At 37.2% G+C, this 22,293-nt stretch overlaps 1 protein-coding gene across 2 annotated transcripts in view; it reads left to right on the top strand.

The window, feature by feature from the left end:
• Window positions 1-22,293, top strand: part of LOC128997270 (myb-related protein B-like) — a 53,526-nt gene that overhangs the window by 20,286 nt on the left and 10,947 nt on the right. For both annotated transcript variants that reach the window (XM_054422888.1, XM_054422889.1), the window contains exons 2-11: window positions 554-668; window positions 7,131-7,280; window positions 14,065-14,297; window positions 15,319-15,592; window positions 16,472-16,614; window positions 17,786-17,934; window positions 18,702-18,871; window positions 19,349-19,438; window positions 19,813-19,947; window positions 21,988-22,122. In XM_054422888.1, coding sequence (XP_054278863.1) covers window positions 554-668; window positions 7,131-7,280; window positions 14,065-14,297; window positions 15,319-15,592; window positions 16,472-16,614; window positions 17,786-17,934; window positions 18,702-18,871; window positions 19,349-19,438; window positions 19,813-19,947; window positions 21,988-22,122 — 1,594 coding nt within the window. The remainder of the gene's footprint in view (window positions 1-553; window positions 669-7,130; window positions 7,281-14,064; window positions 14,298-15,318; window positions 15,593-16,471; window positions 16,615-17,785; window positions 17,935-18,701; window positions 18,872-19,348; window positions 19,439-19,812; window positions 19,948-21,987; window positions 22,123-22,293) is intronic.

Here is a 22,293-nt window from a genome sequence, read left to right as displayed (position 1 = left end):
TTTATCAGCTTCTACTATTAATAACATTAAATGTATGAATGGACATATTTGTTTTTGCACGTTCTTTGACAAATTATTATCTATTGGTTGGGTATTGCATATTTGTGCTTGTTCAATGTAACTTTTGAGCTGATACTATTGTTAATGTTACTGATACAATGTTGATTTTTGTCGAGGGAAACGTTCGTATGGAAATTTGCTGGTATGCAGGTTTGCCTCGTGTGGTATATTGTACGTTGTTTAAATGTGTTGACCATGGTTCTGTCTGTCTTTACTGGTTGTGGAGGTTACAACGAGTTTTCCCTTACGTTTTTCAACTTGTCGTGTATTTTAACGAGTGTTTCTCCATGTATTTTATGCTTTTCACTGCCATGCTGAATTTCTCTTTGAGTCAAGTCAACGATTTTCATGGAGGTCGATTCTACCCTTTGTCCGTCATCGTATTTGTAATGTTTTACAACAACTCGTCTTAAAGTTTATTCAATTCTCTGTCTGTTCTTATGAGGTGTGATATCTATTGTTGTGGTTGTCTAACAGGATGTTTGTTTGCCAGGTCGAGGTCTGGGTACGAGAGTAGCGACAGTGAGGACTCTGATGAATCTGGAGCCACTGATGACTCCAAGGCGAGGTCCAAGACGGTCCATAAGGGCCGCTGGACCAAAGAGGAGGTATGTAACTTAAATCTCCATAGCGTTAAGAATCAACTTCAACAATCTGACATATACTTTCTCCCAAGTTTGTCAACAACCCTTATCATGATCTCGGTGGGAGTAATTATGGTATTTTATGAGAAACCCCACAAAAGTTGCTACAACTTTCGAACCGTAATGTTACAGTAGGGGGTTGTACTGTTGTGTTCAGAATTGAAAGGACCATCACATTTTAATCAAAATTGTTCTAGCAGATTTTGTGAAAATCCGATATTACCGTTATTTTATGGGAAAATCAATTTTTTCCTTTTTCCCTAGAACGCTAGGCACGAGCCGGAATTGTTTTTCACATTACTTCAGGCTAGACCTAGGGGTTGTGGCATTATCACTTAGATCAAATCCTTTGGTGACTTGGCTGGATTTGAACCCGGGACCTCAGGGACTGAAGTCCCGCGCTCTAACCACTAGACCAGCTCGCTCCACAGGAAAAATCATCATTAAAAATTAAAATTTCTAAAAACTGAAATATAAACGCCTGTGTGTCGCCTGGGGTACTACGTACATACATACAAAATTTCATCGAAATCGGAACTCAGTGGTTGTCTGTAGTCTGTACACCTCTACACACACTGACATATCTTCGTTTCAGAAACTATTGTTTCTGTTTAGGGGGAGAATGTCCAAAACGGACATTTCCACACAAAACTCGAACTCGACAATTTTGACGAAAAAATACTTTCTCCATTTATATACTAAGTATGGGGGAAAGTAAAAGAAAAAAATACTCGTAGTTTCCCCTTTGCTTTGCTGTCCAGTGGGGTATAACCATAGATCTATATACTGGAGATACTGTCGAAAAACGTATATAGTATCTCCATTGATTATCAAACAAACAGTTTATAACATCAATTGTCTCTATAAGCGTTCGTATTTAGTTTCTAGTTTCTAAAACATTAACTTTTCGTACGAATGAAGTACATAACGACATAGCTATTGAGCTACGTTAAACAACCAGTGTAAATATCATTTGTAAGTTAAACTTTCTTTGACAGCTTATTGGAATCTGACAGGTGACGCAAACGTAGCCTGCCTTAAAATTACCTTTTACATCTAATACATATCCATAAATAAAATATCTATAAAACAGTAATCAATGCATAAAATAAATATAATTCAAATACGTAAATCTATAAACACACTTATGAATCCATCTGCTTTTCCAGAGGCTTCAAAGACTTTTGATTCTCGCGCGGACTTTGGAGCAAGTCGAAGTTGACGCAGTCAATTTCAGTTTTTGACATCAGCTCTCTCTGCAGGCGGCTAATTTTAACTACGTTAATACTTATTACTAAGCAATCTACGGTTTTAACATGACAATGAAATGTCTACTTGTATCTTTAGTGAAACATTCTTGGTTCAAAACCCCCTAGTAAAGTATTTCGTAGAGATATTGGTTTAGTTATTAATTTATGACCAATTAGTTAGTTAACACCATCCCCGATATTATAACCCACTTTAGTTTTACACAGTGCCGTGGCTAGTAGCTTACGTAAAGTCGCGGCCCCAAATAGTTGATTATCTGAGTTTGAGTCAAGGCCAAGGACATTGCGGCCTGCTGCTATCATTGTAATGTCAAAGTGCCTTGCCTTTCAAACCGGCGATGAAAAGAAAACCTTGGCTGAGTTGGAGAAAAGTATTCTGTTGGGAAAGATGTGCATACGGCAATAGAGAGTTATCAGGGATAAGGAAAATAGGTGTGCTACCAAAGAAGAAAGAAATGTATTCGTAGAAGATTTTATTTATCGCTAAGAAGTAAAAATATTTCCCATATTTTTTTTCTCAAAAACGCCCATTTTTTATTTTTTATTTTTGGCTCAGTTGGTAGCGTTACGGACTTCGGGCCCAAGGCAATGTCGTGGGTTCGGATCCTGGTCACTGCCGTAAACATTTTATCAGTACAGTTCACCTTCGTACTGTACCGGCTCACTCCTTGCTTTGCTGGATACGTTCCACGCACAGAACTGTAGTCAATATGGACGGGTAGGCCTAAATGCAAGATTAAAAGAGGCCGCCAACCTAAAAAAGGAGGTTATTGACAATAACATCTAAATTATTGAACTTTTTAAATAGTCATACCAATAAGGGTTAAGGACAGTATTTGCTACATTTTAATACATATTAATAAGTCTGTGGTGACTAATGGTGTTTTTAAATCGCCAAAAGTCACCCACTACTTGCTATAGAATGTCACAACACCAATTAACACAAGGCACGCTGCTTTGCGAGTCAACGTCTGCTAATTGTCACTAATTGTGTCTAATTGTGTCTAATTGTTTCCGCCAACAGCTCGGCCGTATTTGTGTACAATGTGTGAATTTGCATATGATAATTTTTACTGTAGTTGAATAGGGTTTGGGCTATTCGTGGTGCCTTTATTTGTTTGTAATCGTAGTTATGGGAGTTGATTTTTAATCCAATGTTTGTGGGGTTCGTTTTTGTAAATTTTAAAAACAGTAGAGTTTAAGTTAGATGATATGCTAAGTGTTCGTTATCAAAGCCATTCTTAAAATGGGTGTGTGGCACGATATTAAATTTGAATCACTTTAACTTAACTACGTTTTGAGTTTAAAAAATAAACATTTCATGTAAAAAATAAAGCATTAAACCCTTATAATCTATCGTTTGTAAGTTATTGAAAGAACTAATTTAGAGGTAAAACTGACAATGCAACCTAATTTCAAATTACGGATCTCGTAATTAAATTACCATTTCTTCGTCTTTGTGGAACCTGTACTCTTTGTCCTTTCCGAAATATCTACGTAATATATTTTTCAGCCATACCGCAACAAACCTTCTAAAAATACACGTAGTGTTTAGCGATTCATTTATCAAACAGGTATATAAATCAAATAAAAATATCTTTATCCACGTGCGAGTTACCGATCAACAAAACGTGTTTATAAACTGACTAAGAGTTGACAAAGAGTTCACTCAATTTGTTTGAGAAATACACATTCTAGATTCATAAGCTGGAGCAGAAGGCTTTGACAGGTTTGCTGCAACGGGGTAGTTTAAGTTCCACACAGAGTGTTGATTGAAATGCAATAGTCACAAGTACAAGTACATATCCAAGTGCCTTGTTACTGATACCACCCCAAGGTTCCCATAGGTGTTGTCTTACGGCACACCCATTGTTTAGGCCCTCGCCCGTCGCAAGTCGGAGGGTTCGAATCCCCCCTCGGCTCACTTAATTATTAATTCCGATTGTGAGGGATCCCAACCACTCCCCACCCTCCGGCTTTGTGGGGCGAAGAAACATCCGGACCGCTTCCGGATCCGGACCTGAAATTGTCCGACCTTGGGAACTCGGGAGTGACGTTTGTATGGGGCTAATGACGTTATGTTATTTAGGTCCCGCGAAAACTTCAGCTGGTACACCTGTTTTGGAGGGAAAATGTCAGAGAATGTCTGACGTGTGTAGGGGCTAATGAAGCTGTGTTCTTGGGTTCCCGCGAAAACTTCAGCGTACACCTGTTTTGGAGGGAAAATGTCGGACAATTTTTGACGTGTGTATGGGGCTAATGAAGCTGTGTTCTTGGGTCCCGCGGAAACTACAGCTTGTACACCTATTTTGGAGGGAAAATGTCAGAGAATGTTTGACGTGTGTAGGGGCTAATGAAGCTGTGTTCTTGGGTCCCGCGAAAACTTCAGCTGGTACACCTGTTTTGGAGGGAAAATGTCAGAGAGTGTCTGACGTGTGTATGGGGCTAATGAGGTTATGTTCTTGGGTCCTGCGTAAACTTCAGATTGTACACCTGTTTTGGAGGGAAAATGTCGGACAATTTTTGGCGTGTGTATGGGGCTAGTGAAGCTGTGTTCTTGGGTCCCGCGAAAACTTCAGCTGGTACACCTGTTTTGGAGGGAAAATGTCAGAGAATGTCTGACGTGTGTAGGGGCTAATGAAGCTGTGTTCTTGGGTCCCGCGAAAACTTCAGCTGGTACACCTGTTTTGGAGGGAAAATGTCAGAGAATGTCTGACGTGTGTAGGGGCTAATGAAGCTGTATTCTTGGGTCCCGCGAAAACTTCAGCTGGTACACCTGTTTTGGAGGGAAAATGTCAGAGAATGTCTGACGTGTGTAGGGGCTAATGAAGCTGTGTTCTTGGGTCCAGCGAAAACTTCAGCTGGTACACCTGTTTTGGAGGGAAAATGTCAGAGAATGACTGACGTGTGTAGGGGCTAATGAAGCTGTGTTCTTGGGTCCAGCGAAAACTTCAGCTGGTACTCCTGTTTTGGAGGGAAAATGTCAGACAATTTTTACGTGTGTATGGGGCTAAAGTGGCAATGTACACTGGGTCACGCGGAAACTACAGCGTACACCTGTTTTGGAGGGAAACTGTCTGAGAATGTCAAATGTTGGAAAGAGAGGGAATGACGTTTAGTAATGATTACCGCAACATACTAAGATGTAGTAAATTATTGAAACATGTATCGAAATAAGTAAATATTTTTGATGCACTTTTTTGAAATCCCCTTGATATGGGGTTTATAGTATATTTAGGTATGACTCTCAAACAAACAATTAAATGCAATCGGTTTTTGCACGTAATTAAAAATTATAGATAACCTAATTATATTTTTTCCTCGCATTGAGATTTACAAATCGATTCGTTTCCTACCCTCTTAAGAATTAATTATTTTGAAACCCTCTTATGAATAGATTGTTGGTAAAGCTGCTCTTGATCTAAATTCGGTCAACCACACTACCGGCGAATATGCTAATTAAGTGATACAATAGTGCATTACCATTACGTTATTGTCCCTTTCAAGTGCTCTAATTCCTCTTTAATTCCCTCCGTCCCCCACTCCACTAATTGGTTATCCAATTAAATGTTAGTAATCAATTAACCCGGGTTTTTGATTGCAGATGTAGACGTAAAACAAAACACGACACAAACCGCCCGGGAAACTCCAAAATTTTAAATTTTAATTTTAACCCATCCAAACAATTTTATCCGCTGTTATTTTTATGTATACCGTTAGCAATATGGAATTGCCCCTAAAAAATTGACTTTACCTGGCACATTCATGTATTGCTAAGGGTATAGAATAAGCATGAAACTTTTTTTACAAGTGCTAGTAACTTGAAAGTTTGTACGCTATTGAGTTTTATACCCCAATCCAAAATAAAAATGTAAAAATAATATAGATCCAACCTTAATGGTGGATTTAGACCGGTGTGACGATGGATACTGGTTTTAAATTAAGCTATTGCATAGTAAAGGCGCAGTATCGTCTGTCATTCACATTCAAGACTACTCTATTGAACTTTTGATAATTTGACGAGAAACAATACTTTCGCCATGTAAACGAATCTTATCACCGTGACATTGATGTAATAATTTTGCAGGCAACCAAACTTCATTTAGACGTATAAGTTTGAAAGCGTTTGAGTAGCTGACGGAAATATTTTAATTTTTTAATGCACAAAGAGAGTTGTTTGTGGGCGACTGTGAACAATAAACATAATTAGTTGATTACGGGTGATAGCCTATTACTCTATCTCACTTTTTCTCCGTCTCTCTCTATAGCGGCGGATCTATGGTTCAGCGCTCCCCGCATTCAGCGCCCTGCGTGCTCTTGTCTCGCAGAACTACAGCCAGTCTCTAAACTGTATACAATACCTCCCGTATTTTATCAGGTAGCATTTTGGGGTTCCGCTTCAAACCGGTTCTTTTGCAAGTTTTTAGCTCAAAAATGTATTTAGTTTTTATTTACAATTGTTACCTTGGATCTTTGTGGTGTAGAATTTTGCTTTCCTGGTTAGGTGTTATATTGACGAGATGGCCTCAAATAAGAATTAGAGGTGGAGATTTCTTTTGGTGACCGGTACGCATATACACTACGGCAAATTCTCATGATTAGATTCGAGGGAACGACGGGATTGGCGATTGGATGGTATCGTATCAGCGTCAGTGTCAGACGGTGTCATTATGTTGAAGAAGCCGAAGCCAGTGTACAAAATAAGAGACAATCATGCAGATTGGTGATCTGTCAAACGTGGCTAACAAGCCCGAAGAGCTCATCACGTATTGAATCATGACGATCACGTTGTGATTGTACGAGGTAACGCTTGATTGGAGTGTCAAACCACTGGCTCAATGTATTACTACTTAAATTACCAACAACACGTTTTCACAGGCGAAAAACTGTTGATGAGAGGTAAATTACGATCCTGATTTCACATTTTGGCTTTAATCTGGCCACTTCGCCAATGTTTGGTCGTCTTTGCCTCACTAACTGGTGTTACCTTTGAACATGCGTGAGAGTAGGCTAAATCTCTGAGTGGCGTACATCGTAATTAGAAGTTTAAGGTCGTCTTGAGGCCTATTTGTCAAAGAGAACTTCTCGACCTGATTGAACTCAATTCCCCCCAGTTCTTGATGCATTCCTTCACCACCCGGTTGCTCTTCTGTTTCAGGACTGTCTGCTCAAGGAGAAGGTGGAAGAGTACAGCGAGTGTTGGGAGATGATCGCCAAACACTTCCCAGAACGTACGGACGTGCAATGCCAGCAGAGATGGCATAAAGTGGTCAATCCGGACCTGGTCAAGGGGCCTTGGACCAAGGAGGTGAGTGCGCTACTAGACATCTACTAGTTTGTACTGAGTTTTGGTTGTCAGCTGAAGAAGACATCTTCAAGATGTTGTTCCAAGAGGACCAAAGTCCTGCAGTTTCAGCTGTAAATGTCCAATGTCTTGGAGATAAGAGACATTCCTTGAGGGAAATCCATTGTAAGATACTCCATATTGTTTTCTAAAGGTGGAAGGACCTAAAGAGTGTTCTTGATCTCTAAGGATAACATTTTGGAGATCGGCGGTCGTAATTTTTATTAACAACTTTGGCCCAGACTGTACCCCAAAGGGAGAGATTTTTAGTTCGAGAGAAGAGTGAACTTCAATTTGGGCTGTAGGGTATTGTTGACCATAGATTTAATCTAAATCACCATCTACCATCTAAATCAATAGGCCTAGGTTAGGGTAATGTTCACAAGTCTAATGCCCAATAGTCCGGTGTAAGTTTTTTCACACAGTAAATGTCGTTTGGTAAAGTCTATAATTGCACCACTGCTTGATTTCTTGGCTTCCGTTCCAGTCTTTATCTCCATGCCACACTCCTACATCGCTATGTGGAGGTGTGTGAGCCAGGTGATGGTATGACAGGAAGAGAAGACAGGTGTGACTTCACCTGCTGCCAAGGCCAAGCTTTGTCCGGGCTTCGCCTCGCTGGCTTTGTCGCCAAAGCTTTAGGCACAGGGTTGAACTGGGGAAAGTGATTCGGTCATCAAGAACAGGATTGTGTAGAAGAAAGTAATCGTATTGGTGAACTTTTCAGATTTTTCGAGGATTCGTAAAAACTGACGAAGTGTTAAAATCAGTTCGTTTAGGATTTTGTTGATCTGGGAAAGTAAATGTTGAACACCTCCAATTTTTCAAAGGATTAAAAAAATTACTGGAGTGTTAAAATCAGTTCTTTTAGGATTTTGTTGATATGCGAAAGTAATTATGCCATCATGACCAGGATTGTGTGTAAGATTCATAATGTTGAACACATCAGATTTTTTGAAGAATTAAAAAAAAAATACTGGAGTGTTAAAACCAGTGCTTTAGTAACAGTGATGAATTGGGTGAGTGGTTGTGTCATCATGATCAGGATTGCGTAGTAGCACAGAATAAACTATTATTCTGTGGTTGAAGGACGTTATGTAGCTCCGATTTTTCGAAGGAATTGTTCAAATAAATTTAGTATTTTAATTGGGGAAGTAATTCAGTAATCGAGATCAGGATTGTATAGATAAATGTGCTTAAACATTTCAGATTTTTTTTTTAGAGAATTGTAAAAATGACTGACGTATTGGAAACAGTGCTTTAGAAACTGGCCCGGACACTGGGGATAAAATGCACAAATTACTGAATTGTGTAGTATCGCTCAATCAAGGTATTTAGACATTTCATACTTTTACAAAAACATCGGTGATTGGTTTTACCATCCTACTCTGTTTAGGACTAAAATGTTCAACACAAGGTTGTATAAATTAGGCAGGAACAAAATTGATTGGGAAAGATTTGTAGAAAGTTCCTCTTTCGAGAAATGGCATGATAACTGAGTTATAACAAACCTAGCCCTAATCCTATGACAATGTCTTGTAGTCACGTATTGTCTTCGAACACATGAACAAAAAAAACTAAATATTTAGCAAAATCGTCCGCAAAATAAATCATTGCTAAAATGACACAATTACCACTTAAAGTAAAACTGCGTAAAAACCTTTTCTACGTATCCGCAGCGTCTCTTTTTCTAGATAGATTTTACAAACCCACAAACAGTCATAGGCCATACTCAAGTATAGGGTAATTTTAAACATCTTGTCGCATCGTCTGCTTCAAAGCACTTGTCTTCTCTATTTGGTAGAACAACAATGTGTGTGGCAGACTGCCAGACCTAGACAACTAGACCACAGACAAACATGTAACTGTAGTTGATTACGTCTGTGTGTACTCTAGTCGGGAGAGTTGGATCTGTTTGATCTGTACCTGTACACATAGTATTTTAGACGACATAGTAGATTATTTTTCATGCCATACTTTCCTCGTTGTGTTGGTTAGAATATGATCACGGATTGATTATACCATTAGCAATATGGGAGTGCCCATGAAAATATTTTACCTGGCTTTCGACGGCACTTCCATTTTACTAATAAAATGCGTTTACCGCTTGAATGTCTCAAACGATCCTTTCAGTCCTTGGCCTTCTTGTTCTTCGGATAAAGCGTCTAACTTCAGTAGTTGCATTACGCCACGCTATCTCCAAGTCCACTTCCATCTTCGACCCTCTAGACTGTGATGCAAGATATCTCTCTCTTCGTCTGATAAGTTTCATCAGCACGAGCACCTGGCGTTTACTTATCAGGGGTGAGCACTGTGCGGACCAGGGGTGGCTGCCCTTGTGTTGTCCCTTCGTTGCGCAATTTATGTTTCAAAACTCCACTTGCCCAACCCCTCTCCCCTCTAACCCCTCTATGCTCTCTCTTTTGCGTCGTCCATTGCTACGAACTAGATTGCGCGATCGGAGATGACTCAAGCTTTTGTGAGTTCGATTTTTATCTGGTGAAGGACTCAGGGGTGGTTTAATTGTTGGAATAAAGTTGAGGGAATGCTATTTCCCACTTCTATATCTTGACTACGAAATACTTTGCGTGATCAGTGATGGCTCCAGCTTTTATGATTCTTTTTTTATCAGCTGAAGGATTCAGGGGTGGTCCAATTGTTGGAATGAAGTTGAGGAAATGCTATTTCCCTCTTCTATATCTTCCCTTTTGACAACTGCGTCGTCAATTGCTACGAACCACATTGCATGATGCGGGATGGCTGACGCTTGTTATGAATTATTATTTATCAGCTGAATGATTCTGGGGTGGTTTGATTGTCAAATTAAGTCGAGGCAATGCCATGTCCCTCTCCTTTTACTTGCGCGATCGATGATTACTCAATCTCGTGAATTCAGTGTATCTGGTGAAAGGTTCAGGAGTGGTTAAATTGTTGGGATGAAGTTGAGGCAATGCCATGTTCAGAATTTTTTAAGTTTTGTATGTTTTTCTGAATAGCCTCTGGAATTTGCTTTGTATTTTGGGATCCTTTCACGCGACTATGTAACTAACGGCAAACACTTAAGTCGTTTCAACGAATTAAAAGCTAACTTTCTCCTAATCAACGGAGTGATTTTTTTACGGAAAAGTAAGTTTACCATGTCAAAGGCTGTGTGGTCTTTATCCATCTTAATTATCTTTGGAAATTTGATAAAAACGATGATTAAGTGAATCAATGATTTTCTTATTAGCTTGCTCATGTTGCTTCTATTTAAGTTGGTTAAAAGACGTGAACAACTTTTTCACTCTACATTTTCGAGCAACCCGAACCCGATGGCTCAATATGTTTGTACCTCGATCATGCAATATATACAACAAAATCAAAAGTAGATGTCCATACGAACCACGGGTTGAATAATAAACGTTTCTCATAAAAGATTCCACATAACAATGAAGTATGTATCCATTTTTCGTAAACTTCAGACCTGATCAGCTGTTGGCGATGCAGAATCGAGGTCAAGGCAGTGGAATGAAGACCCGCCAAAGTGAAAGTGTTCCGGCGGGTTTGAATTTTGGCGGTTGCCTGGTCGCTATAGCCGCGAGAGCATGAAGGCATGCTTGAACGTCTGGTCTAGCCCCCGCAGCATGACGTAAGCTTGACCTTGAACCAACTCAAAGTCAACACGACAATGTACACCCGGCGAAACCCATCCTGCAGAAATTTGGAGGGAATTTTTACATCAGTTGATTTTCTACTGGATTTCTCAGACGGCATTTGATAGCTACGATTGTGTACGGTATGTAACATACGCGGAAAAAAGCGCATTTGGAACATTTGCCACGTCAAATCGGTAAAATTATTTCCTAAATAAATTTGACAATTTCGTGAATTGAGTCCGGCTTCTCGTTCATTTCGTAATAACGCTTTTGGGGATTGGTACAAGACCCCACTAGTTGACTGGTACTAGTTACTTATGTAGTTACCTTGATTGTGTAGAATTGTGAAACAACAATAAATTTTAATTTTTGTATAACTGTTTTATAATTGTTACTATTGCCCCTTCTGAATTTTACCATAATTCTTCAAAGTAGCTTTAAATATATCCTGGTAAAGAATACTCCTCTCTTCAACATTTTCGCAAAATTTTCTCTATGGATACTTTTCTAGGGTTTCTGTAATGTTGTTGGAAAAGTTTTAAATGTTTAAATTGTTTTAGTAATTTTTTGGGAGTAATCAAATATGATGTCTACCTGCTGACTTGCTGGAAGTTTTGATATTCCACAATATACGCTTTTAATCGTGGCTTCGAAGACTTTTTATCCGTCAGTGTTCGTCAAAGACTTTTTGCAATACAGTTTTAGTTTGCATCAAATTCTGTCACTGAGAGGTCGTAGGGTTCGTGTGTGAGATCTATTTATAACGTCGTGGATCTTCATTCCAATTTAGCACCACTCTTGACGTCCATTGCTCGTCAAAGCAACATTTCTACAAACAAAACTTGTTTACTAAGTGTCAACGGATCTTGAAGTTGACTTGAACGCATAGATTTTTAGCACAATTCATGTCCACACCTCTTAAAGGCAATATAGCTACACTACTTCTTTAATCATCCAAAAAAGTATCTACACAATTAAAAAATTTTAAATGATTTAATTTTTCTAAAACTAGTTATGTACGACGTGCACAGGAATGTAAATGGCTAATAATCAATCGTGAATGGCGACAATAAGTTTCAAATACCCTCCTTGTAACCTTTTACTATAGATAAAACATACTGCCTTAGTAGATTTCTCTTATGGAACAGCTGAAGCCAATTTTATTGTTAGTTCTGTCCGGTGTATGTAGAGGTAGTTTGTTTGCAATTTGTTTCTAGTTATTCCCGAGTCATTGAAAACTTTGTTTAACCAAAGAAAACGATATAACCAATAACTCGTCCCCTATTTATGTAGCCAAACAATAAAGCACAAATCGTGAAATTAACCCTAAAGTAATAGAAACAAAATTTCGTCACTAGAGATCAGTGTCACCGGACATGAACTAGACACGAAAAACGAACTTAAAGTTTACAATGGGGTGAGAAGTCTACTTGTGTTGGTAGGTCTATGCTTTTACCATAAAAAAAGGAATGTTATAAACTCTTGGCTTACAAAGAATATTATCAGCGTGGGCGATATACTATTGATTCTCTGTAGGGTTGGACATATGTACAGGATGAGTCACCATCACACAATACGTACATTATCAACAGGAACAGACGCAGCTGCTCGGAAGCATCTGTCCCTGTTATTCCGCTATTGATTATTTCATAAGCTGGTGGCCTGGTTTGTTGTGTGCCACCTTCACTTCAACGAGGTGTATGATTGTGAAAATCATATGAAACAGGCTGCATAAAAAATGTTGAGCTTTTTTGCATGTAAAATTTTTTTCCTAGAGTTCTCAAATTATTTTGTACACATAGTTTGAGCATCTCCTTGTGTTTGCTACATTAGTTTACCTATTAGTTGATTAGGCCTAAATGTTTATCTATTTTTCCTGAATTTTATTGTATATACGGCATATAAAAAATGTATTGGACAAATAGTTATATATTTGTGGTCTCAATTAACTTGTCTGAGCTCATTTAGTGCGTCAATCTATTGTGTTGGTGGTGTACTTACGTGGTTAAGTTATTAGTAATTCGTAGTAAAACTTGAAATTGATTTAGGTAAAACAATTCATGTTTGCGGCCACCAACATTACAATATAACCGACACATCAATGTAAAGCTGTGTTTACCAGGATTACGAATTTTCAATCAGAACAGAAAAATGTTTAGCGGTTTCGAATATACAGGGTATAACGTCAATATATGAAAGATTCACAAAAATGGCCAACATTTTGAAACAAATTGAGATAATTGAGTTGTGTTTTTACTAAAATGTTGCTTTAAGCAAGAACTCTCTAAATGTACAATGTGATGATAGGTTTACATAAGGAAATTTTGAGTTTCAAACCTCTGTGACCTGCATTTCTGGAGCACCCTGTTCCAAGTATTTTAAATGGATTTTTCATATATGTTTTAGTGGGGAATAATTTTATTTCGCATTTCTAGGTGAAATCGTACTTCCGTAAAAGTATGTGCACTGATGGTCTGATTCACCCTCTATAATTTCAGTAGTTAAGTTAACCAGCTAATCATAGCATATTGGTGATTGCCAATATCACCAATTGCAAAAAACATGGATTTTTCTATTTTGAACAGTTAGGTTTAAAATTTGTTATTGATTTATCTCCATTTTAATAAGATTATTGATTGATTGCTTATGGACGTTGTTAATTGGTTATTTTCAGTAGTGAGACTTAGTTTCACAAAAATATTATTTTCAGTAAAAAAAAATGATTAGGCCTACATTTTCTATAATTTTTATGCAAACTAGAAAATATTTTATTCTTCACTGTTTTTATTTTGATGCTCATTAAAAAAATACTAAAAACGTATAATTATATGTTTTATTTTAAAACTTTTTAGGGGGGTTTGTGATACAAATAAATATCTTATGTCACAAGAATTTAATAAAATAAACACTTTTCCTATTGTATAGTATAGCCTGTGATGATGTGTTAATTCTTATGTGTAGTCAATGTTAGGTTTTGAGTTACCGTATGAAAACAATTTTTTATAAAAAGTGAGTTTTTATAAACCCGAGTTAAAAAAGGAGAGTCTGCTATAGTTTCAGAATAGCTTTAAGAACTTAACTTCCAAATCGTAATGTTTATGTTGTTGATGCAGGAGGACGAAACCGTCATGGAGCTGGTGGAGAAGTACGGGCCGAAGAAATGGACGCTAATAGCTCGCCACCTGAAGGGTCGGATCGGCAAACAATGTCGAGAGAGATGGCACAACCACCTTAACCCTAACATTAAGAAGACTGCCTGGACGGAAGAAGAGGATAGGATAATTTACAATGCTCACAAGCAATGGGGAAACCAGTGGGCCAAGATAGCCAAGCTACTGCCTGGCAGGTACACACGTTGAAATATCTAGCAGTAGAAAATTATACCTCACAAAGAGTGCGCAAATTGCACTAGTAAGACTTCAAGACTTGTTTTAGAGGCAAAAGTATATATATAGATTAGCTTATCCATTTCTCATTGATAGTTAATGTGTCAGTGGCATTTTTTATGAAATAATCGCAAAATAATATTTTTACTTTTTAACTCCTTTGATTGTTGTGGATACGTTAGGAATCGAACTTGTCCCTTTTGCACCAAAGGCTGAGATTCTAACCACTAGGCTAAGAAACATCTGCTGTGTAGTAATAAATAGGTTATTAAAATAAAAGTGTTTGGCAACAAAAAATCATCGTCATTACACGTAGACCGGGATGTAATGATGCTTAAACATTTGAATAAGAGTGGTTTTATGTGTTTTAACACTATTAACAATTTTTAACCTTTACAATCCAAGACCTGGTTGTGTACTATAATCTATACTCCGTTCACAAAATTTAGGCGGTTTAAGGGGAAGTTCCCTCACTACCTTTTTTGTTTCATGGTGATCTGGTATCAGCAAACTTCAGATCCGCAGTAGGTTTAGCAAGCTAAAATTTGTTAGGCCATTCAAGTATTCTCAGAGTCCACATTATTTTATTGCTTTAACATTACTTTACTTTTGAAATGGTGACCATACAAATGTAAGTATTTTAAGCAAAAAATTTGAAATAGTTACACAGCGTTCGTTTATTGAAACTCAGAAAATGTATAGCTTATGCAGTAGGTATTTCATGCTGTTCAGAGTGTTTTGACAATTAACTTTTGGCTTAAAACGTAAATTTGAGGATTCTAACACAAACACGTAGAATGATTATATTTAAATTTGTTGTTTTACACCAATACTCTAACTGTTTACATAGCCTAAGTTAACTGAAAGCTTAGAATCATAAACAAACATTCCATCCAATTCATCAAACTTTATAGTTTATAAAATGCAAAATAGTGACTATTCTCATTTACTGTTGCTCAAATAATTCATTATACTTTACAGGACTGACAATGCGATCAAAAATCACTGGAACTCGACGATGCGAAGGAAATACGATCCGGAGGAAAAGTCGTCGAGGGATGAGAAGAACAAATCGAACAAGTCAAACCTAAAAGGCAAAACTCAACTGTTGACGCAAGCGCTGGAGCGAGCCGAGTCGAAGTTGGACGTTTTCAACACTGTGAGACAGCTGACGACGCCGATACATCACTACACTCCGACAACCAATGTGAAACAGGAGTGGCAAGAGTTTGCGCAACCATTGTCGTCTTCTCAGGTGAGATCAAAGCGAATCTTACTGTAACATTGTAAGAGTTCTCGCAGAAACGAGCAAATGGGTATTTTTAATCGTAATCAGCCAAACAAGTTTTTATAAAGTTTTGGGTATCTTCACTTTGATCCTGTCCTCGAGAATTTATGTTAGTCTAACGGAGAAGAATGTTCCACAGTCCAATTAATTGTGAGCAAAATTTTTCAACTCTTAAACATGACCTCGTTTTCAGGTGACAACATACCTAGAACAAGATTATTACACAAACCAAGCCAAAGATGAAATTACAAAAGAAACCACATAGAATGTAGTCAAAACTTTCATGGAAAATAAGAAAAAAATATAGAAGTGAATGCATTTCTGTTTTGTCATCCACATTATTGTTCCCAACATTTGCAAACATCTTGTACAAACACATCTATTGTGGTTGTCTACTATTTGTACTAGTTGTCGTTTTATTTCATTTTCTTGTATCTTATTTGGACCACTTAGTGTCCTCAGCGTTTTTGTTTCGTTTGTGTTTTTCCATCTTTAGCTAAGTTTGTGTACCACTTTACTTTCTCATCAATACTAAAATTAGATAAATCACAATAGAACAGTTGCAATACTTCTACAGTACTTTAAAGCCCTTTTTAGATTTTTGTTTTAGACAAGGTTCTTTTTCGATGGTATTCAGTAATAGTAATAGCCATTTTTGATAATTTTATACAACTGAAGGCCCAAATGTGTTGGAATAGAATTTGTCTAGCAGACCTTTCTTCTATAATCAACTATACTACTTTTGGAAATATTTTAAGTAGTCCAGTGTTGATTCAATGGAAGTTGTACAGCACTGTAGCAATATTTGTTGTAGTTTTGTGAACTATAAAGTAATTCATATTTCAGACGATGAGTGAACTGTCTCCACCCAAGATGGAGGTTGGTCTACATCACCGAGTGTCTGACTTTGAGCTCTCTCTTGACACCCCTCCCCGACCTGCCACCGTGCCTTTAGACTCCCCTAGTCAGAGGAACTACAATAGTTTTAGGTAGGTACAGTCTACAGTCAGCAAGTCGCCATAGTTGTAGAAGAGAAAATATATAACTGTAAGCTTACAGTTCGTGAAAAAAGTCGCAGTACCATCAAAAAATACAAATAATACAGATAGAGCTATAAAACTTGACACAAGTTACTGGGCATTAAAATCATTTCTACATTTATTTAGTGATATGCTACTTCATCGGGGAGATGGCCTGCTTGGAGTCTAAATGGAAAAAATTTGAGCTCCAATGAACAACTGAGTCAAAAATAGCAGCCGCTCAAAGATTCAAAATCACAAATTTCAAGTAATCTGGGATCCACTACCATTTTTTACTTGGATGTCCGTTTGGGTTTGACGAACTGTATTTTACTGTATTTTAACAAAGACCTTTAATTTTATATGCAAATTAACTTACCGTATGCTTACATTTAAGATTATTTTTACTCCTAGCGGGCTTGAGGAGGTCGCGTATCACTGAATAATGTTTTGAAATGGTTTTTTTTGTCCAGTGATTTTGTACAAAGTTTTGTAGCTCTTATCTTTTTTAATTTTGCAAATATTTAACCGTCCTGGGACTTTATTTCCACTCTGTACAGTATTTATATTAAGTGTTTCAATTACTTATATATCTCTTTTTTTAATTTAGTGAGGGAATAGTTTAACCTGCTGGTGTTGATTGTTAGTATCCTTCGATCTGTTGATAGATGGCATCATTCTAATCACAAATCATATCTGGTGTGACGCGGTAGGTAGTTGTTTTCAGTTTGTCTGTCAAAAAACACCATACTATATTCAAAATAAAAGAAATTTATTTTCTTCAACAAGTCAAATTTATATATTTTAGTGTTATGATGTAATGTAGAATATAAATCTACACGTATCAGTAATAATAGAAAAATGTTCAACATTATGTTTCTGTCTATAATGATAATAATAATAATAATGATGATCTTTTTTCTCATTAAGCCAGCATTTCTGAATCTTTGCTACCGATGCACATTTTATCGAGGGACTCGCGTGGTGTGGTTTTAACAAAATAACTTGTATATTTTCGAGACCATCAACTAATGAGGATACGGCGCCAAGTTACTCTAAGATTCTTGTAGAAATACATAAGAAGTTAATAACAAGGCTATTTTGTATGTATATATCTGATTTAATATAATTGGTTTTACAGGTTTCCCGGTTTATCCAACAATACTAGTCCTATGAAGCTGTCTTCGGCCGATGAAGGTTTCGGAGATATAAATGTCGCAGACTACGTGACGAATCTGAATGAACATTCTAGCTTTACCTCGCCTTTGAGGCATACCTCCCCGTTTGCTGGTAAGTAAAAACTATGTGAAAAACGTTCTGTAGAATCTGTTTATTAATAGGCAAACATGTTTCTTTTTTTCTCAGCTTGTGTGCATTGCAGGAAAAATCTACGCATACTGTTAGAAAGATATTTTCTTGTAGATGTGCAGAATCCCTTTATAGATTAAAATAGGCTCAAAAATGAGCACAAAAAATGAATTTAAAATTAAGAAAAAAATAACTTGTGCCTTATGGGTTGCCATGCTGGTGACAAAATAATAACAAAATATGAACAGAAAATCAAAACAAATGGAAGAAATTCCAATCAAATATTTTATTTACAGAGTGGGGGGAAAATAGAGAAGTCTGTACATCATAAATTTTTTGTTGAGTTTTCAACCACTGGATGACATCTAGTATAAACTTGAATAACTGACGTAAACTAGAAGATAACAGTATTATGCTCGAAGAGATAAAGTTATTTTTGAAATCACATCCAACAGCATCAAAAAGTACTACAGTACAGTTACCTCCTAAATGGAATAAATCATGATCTAAAACAAGAAGAGCTCAACTGAGTAGTAAAATGTAAGCAAACTGGTGAATATTGAGTCTCGGAGACTAGTGCGAATAACTACGCATCTGTAAGTTGTGGGAAATACGTTTTGATACTGTCTCCCAAGAAGTGGCCAAGTGAACCAAGACGAGTTATGAGTGTCTACTGTACAATGTACATCCAACTGATATCAGTCGTGGAAGTAACTATACGGAATTGAATAATACCATGATTGTTACAGGCTACGCTGGTGATTACCCCATGACCTCTATAGAGGTGGGGATTGTTCCGTTGACGGGGACCAAGAACCTCTCTCCCCCGCCTATCTTGAGACGCCATCGCACCCGACGGCGTAGCATATCCGAGTGTACCGATCTCTCTCCTGATTACATTATACCTGACTTGTACTCGGTAAGTTCCCAGCCATCGTTTGGTCATTCAATTAATCTTTTAAACAAATTTAAACATTGTGGTTGCTTTTTTGTTTTCAAATTTAATTTTTAAATTATTTTCAGTGGTTGTAGACCACTAATCCGAGGCAGCGATGTTTTGGGTTTGTGTCCTGATGCCCACCACTAAATTTTCAAAGAGGATACTTTATATGCACATGCTTGAAGTCCACGTGAACGTGCAAATTCAAGTAAAAAAGAGGTAGTTAACCTGTTAAAAAACATTAAATGAATATTGTGGAATGGATTATATTCCAAGGAGGTCTTCAAGTCTGGACAGTTTTTAAGCCACCTTTTAAACACGACGAGATGACATATCATATGCTATCACCATTGTTAGCTGGAATTGAAATGTAAGCCTCCAAGAGGTCAGTTTGTACAATTTGGCCCACAATTTTGAAATAACAATCTAAATTTGAAGTTTAATGTTTAATTTCAGAGTGGGGAAGACAACTCATTCTTGCTCGCTGGACAAAAGACGCCTGAGAAGAGTACGCCAATCAAACAACTTCCGTTTAGTCCCTCACAGGTAATTATGTTATATTACTTGTTGTATGCACGAAACTGGTTCACTTATTCATGTCATCCTCTTGGTTAATCTTAACTAAAGTATTTTCATTCGTTTTATGATCACATACTGGATTTTAGAACTGAGAATCTTAATTACTGCAGGAAGATTAAGAGTTAAAATCCCTCTTCCAAATTAATTTATATCTTCTTTGGTTGAAAATACAGCTCAGTGACAGTATTCTCATTACTGTGCAAAGATTTTGTATTTTTTGTGACAAAGTGAACTCCTTTCCATTCAGGCAAACCTGCTATCCAACCAAAACCTAGGTTCTTGTTATGTTTTATGCTTAAGTAGAAAACTTTAAGCTAACTGTTTTCATTCTTCTGTTACAGTTTCTAAATAGTCCTAACATGTCGTTTGACGCCACGCTCGCCTCCACTCCACTGAAATCTCAACACAATATAAAAGTTAGCAGTCCTGGACTCTTAGTTACCCCCAACCCGCAGCCGTTACACAACAAATATCAGGTTCGAACTCTTTGCTCACAACAACACTTATGTATAACCACCAAAGAGAAGTAACGTTCAGAGGAAACATTCAATGGTACACTTGTGGTGTCTAGCAATGGTCGCTGGTGTCTAGGGCAAAGTCCAACATGATCCCCCTTCACCATCATGTACTACAACCCTCAGGGTGGAAGAACATGCATTGTGCGATATGAATTTTCGCACAGTACTTGCTGCTCAGGAGTATATTTTTGGCACAACATACTAAAGCTGAAAACACACAATCGACCCATAAGTATGTTTTCTGTGTACCTTACTTCTATGTGAAATGATATGGTAATGAAGTAGACAAAACTTTTGTCTCCATTTTCCTTTTTTGATTTATTTCATTTCCCATTTTTATTTTTAAATATTTGTCCATTTTCTCTATTAGGTGAGTCATATTACGTAACTGTTACATATATAATCAATATAATGTCATTATATAGTATATGAGATCATTGTTTTATATCATCAAATGATGCATACCGGCAAACCCATTACTGCCATAAATTCTAACAAATCAGATCTTTCATAATTATTTTTAAATTTACCTGGATCAAGTTTTCCATAAAATCGGTCCAGTATAACTGCAATTTAGTTGTACAAAGTTAAACAAAAATGTATCTAATTCAGAATCATCCAACACCTATAAATTTGGAGGTTGCTTAGCTTTCCAAATGCTTTTAAATGAACTTTTAAATGGTGAGTAGACCAAAGTGGATGAGGTATTTTGAAAGAGAATACAATTTCCTACAAATTACTACTATCTATTTCTTGAAAATACACAATAAAGGCAGCCTAAAGTTGTGGTATAAAAAAACTGTTAGATCTATTAACCTGTCAGACAATAAGACGAGGATGGCTACCTGATTGCAGGGGTAGAACAGGACAATGTCTGTGCCAATCCTAAATTCTTTAGCCTCACTAATAATACACCACTTCTACTTAACCCTTTCAGTGCTAGGCCAATAATTCATATTTTGTAAGACTTTTTTGTTTGCCTTTTAATTCCATTACCCGTTGTTGAATTTTAACTGTCATGTTGTCACTATTTTATTAATTAGGCTAATTTTGAATAATAACACAATAAAAAATATGTAAGAAAGATAAATAACGGTATTTGTAGTAAACATCAAATAAAACTTAGTTTTTGTTGTAATTTTCCTGGTTTTCCTATAAATTTTTATGTTCTGATAGCATTATTTGAAACCGAAATCTCACAAAATCAAAAGACATATAGTTTACAATGTAATATTGAATTTAATCCTGATTTAGTTGGACGAGGTTATTGTGATATAGCAATTTTAGGGAAACTAATGTTTTGCAGCAAAGTCTCAGGAACACATTTACTACTACTAAAACTAAAAGATTGCATCTAAATAGTCCGTGACTAGCTGGTGCTGCTACCTAGTAACGCATTGAACAACCATCTGCAGAGCCATCTGTTCGCAATCGGTGGCGACAGCTTAAATACCGGGTTTTGACTCCCCAGTCTTCAAGCACAGATAGTCGAGAAGGCTAGGGCGTGTGTCACTTGGCCAGTGGCATTCGTCTGCTCGGTTCGAATCCCGTCCTGTGTGGCAAATAATTGGTGACCTGTGTGTTTGTAGCGATATACTACAACCACTGGGGCATAGTGAGGTGTTCCCTTGGTTTAGACATACACCTCGAAATCATCGGCTTGGGCGAATCTTTTAGCTAAGTGGTTGGTAGTGTATCCTATGAACATGCAGGTCACCAATGGCCGTTTTGATATTTTAAAAAAAAATAACCTTCCTATCTATATCCCTTAGGGTTTTTTTAAAACAACGATATATCGTTTCATAGCACTGAAAGGGTTAAAAGTGCAAATGTAATGGATAAAGTACAAATTTAAGTATTTTGTAATATAAATAAAAAACATGTACCAAAATCTTGGTTATCATTGTCTTAACGGATATTGAAAAAATGTCTAGTCAATTCACCAAGTATCATTGACTAATGTCTCTTGTCTTTTTCTAAGATTGTTTGTTTGTATAGTCGGAAGACTCTAGTGAACCACAGACGCCTCCCAGGTCACGCAAGCCTCTCTCCGACACCCCTCGGACTCCGACACCCTTCAAGAATGCCTTGGCCAAAATTGGGGTGGAGATGAGTAGACGACACTCTTACACGGTAATTGACAGTCTAAACTAACAAATAGTAGAATAGAACACCGCTAATCTGACTTCAGATAGTCTGATTCCTCGCGGTCTGACCGTACCATCGCCTATCGATGACAATATCATCGCAGTAATTTTGTGATCCATGGTAGTCTGGACATCATCACTGTCTCTCACAATTGTG

This window comes from Macrosteles quadrilineatus, unplaced genomic scaffold (genome assembly GCF_028750875.1).
Source record: "Macrosteles quadrilineatus isolate MER2022 unplaced genomic scaffold, UCM_ALF_1.0 Scaffold_6__1_contigs__length_79288215, whole genome shotgun sequence".
Classification (NCBI taxonomy): Eukaryota; Metazoa; Arthropoda; class Insecta; order Hemiptera; family Cicadellidae; genus Macrosteles; species Macrosteles quadrilineatus.
This window is presented reverse-complemented; position numbering and strand designations above follow the sequence as displayed.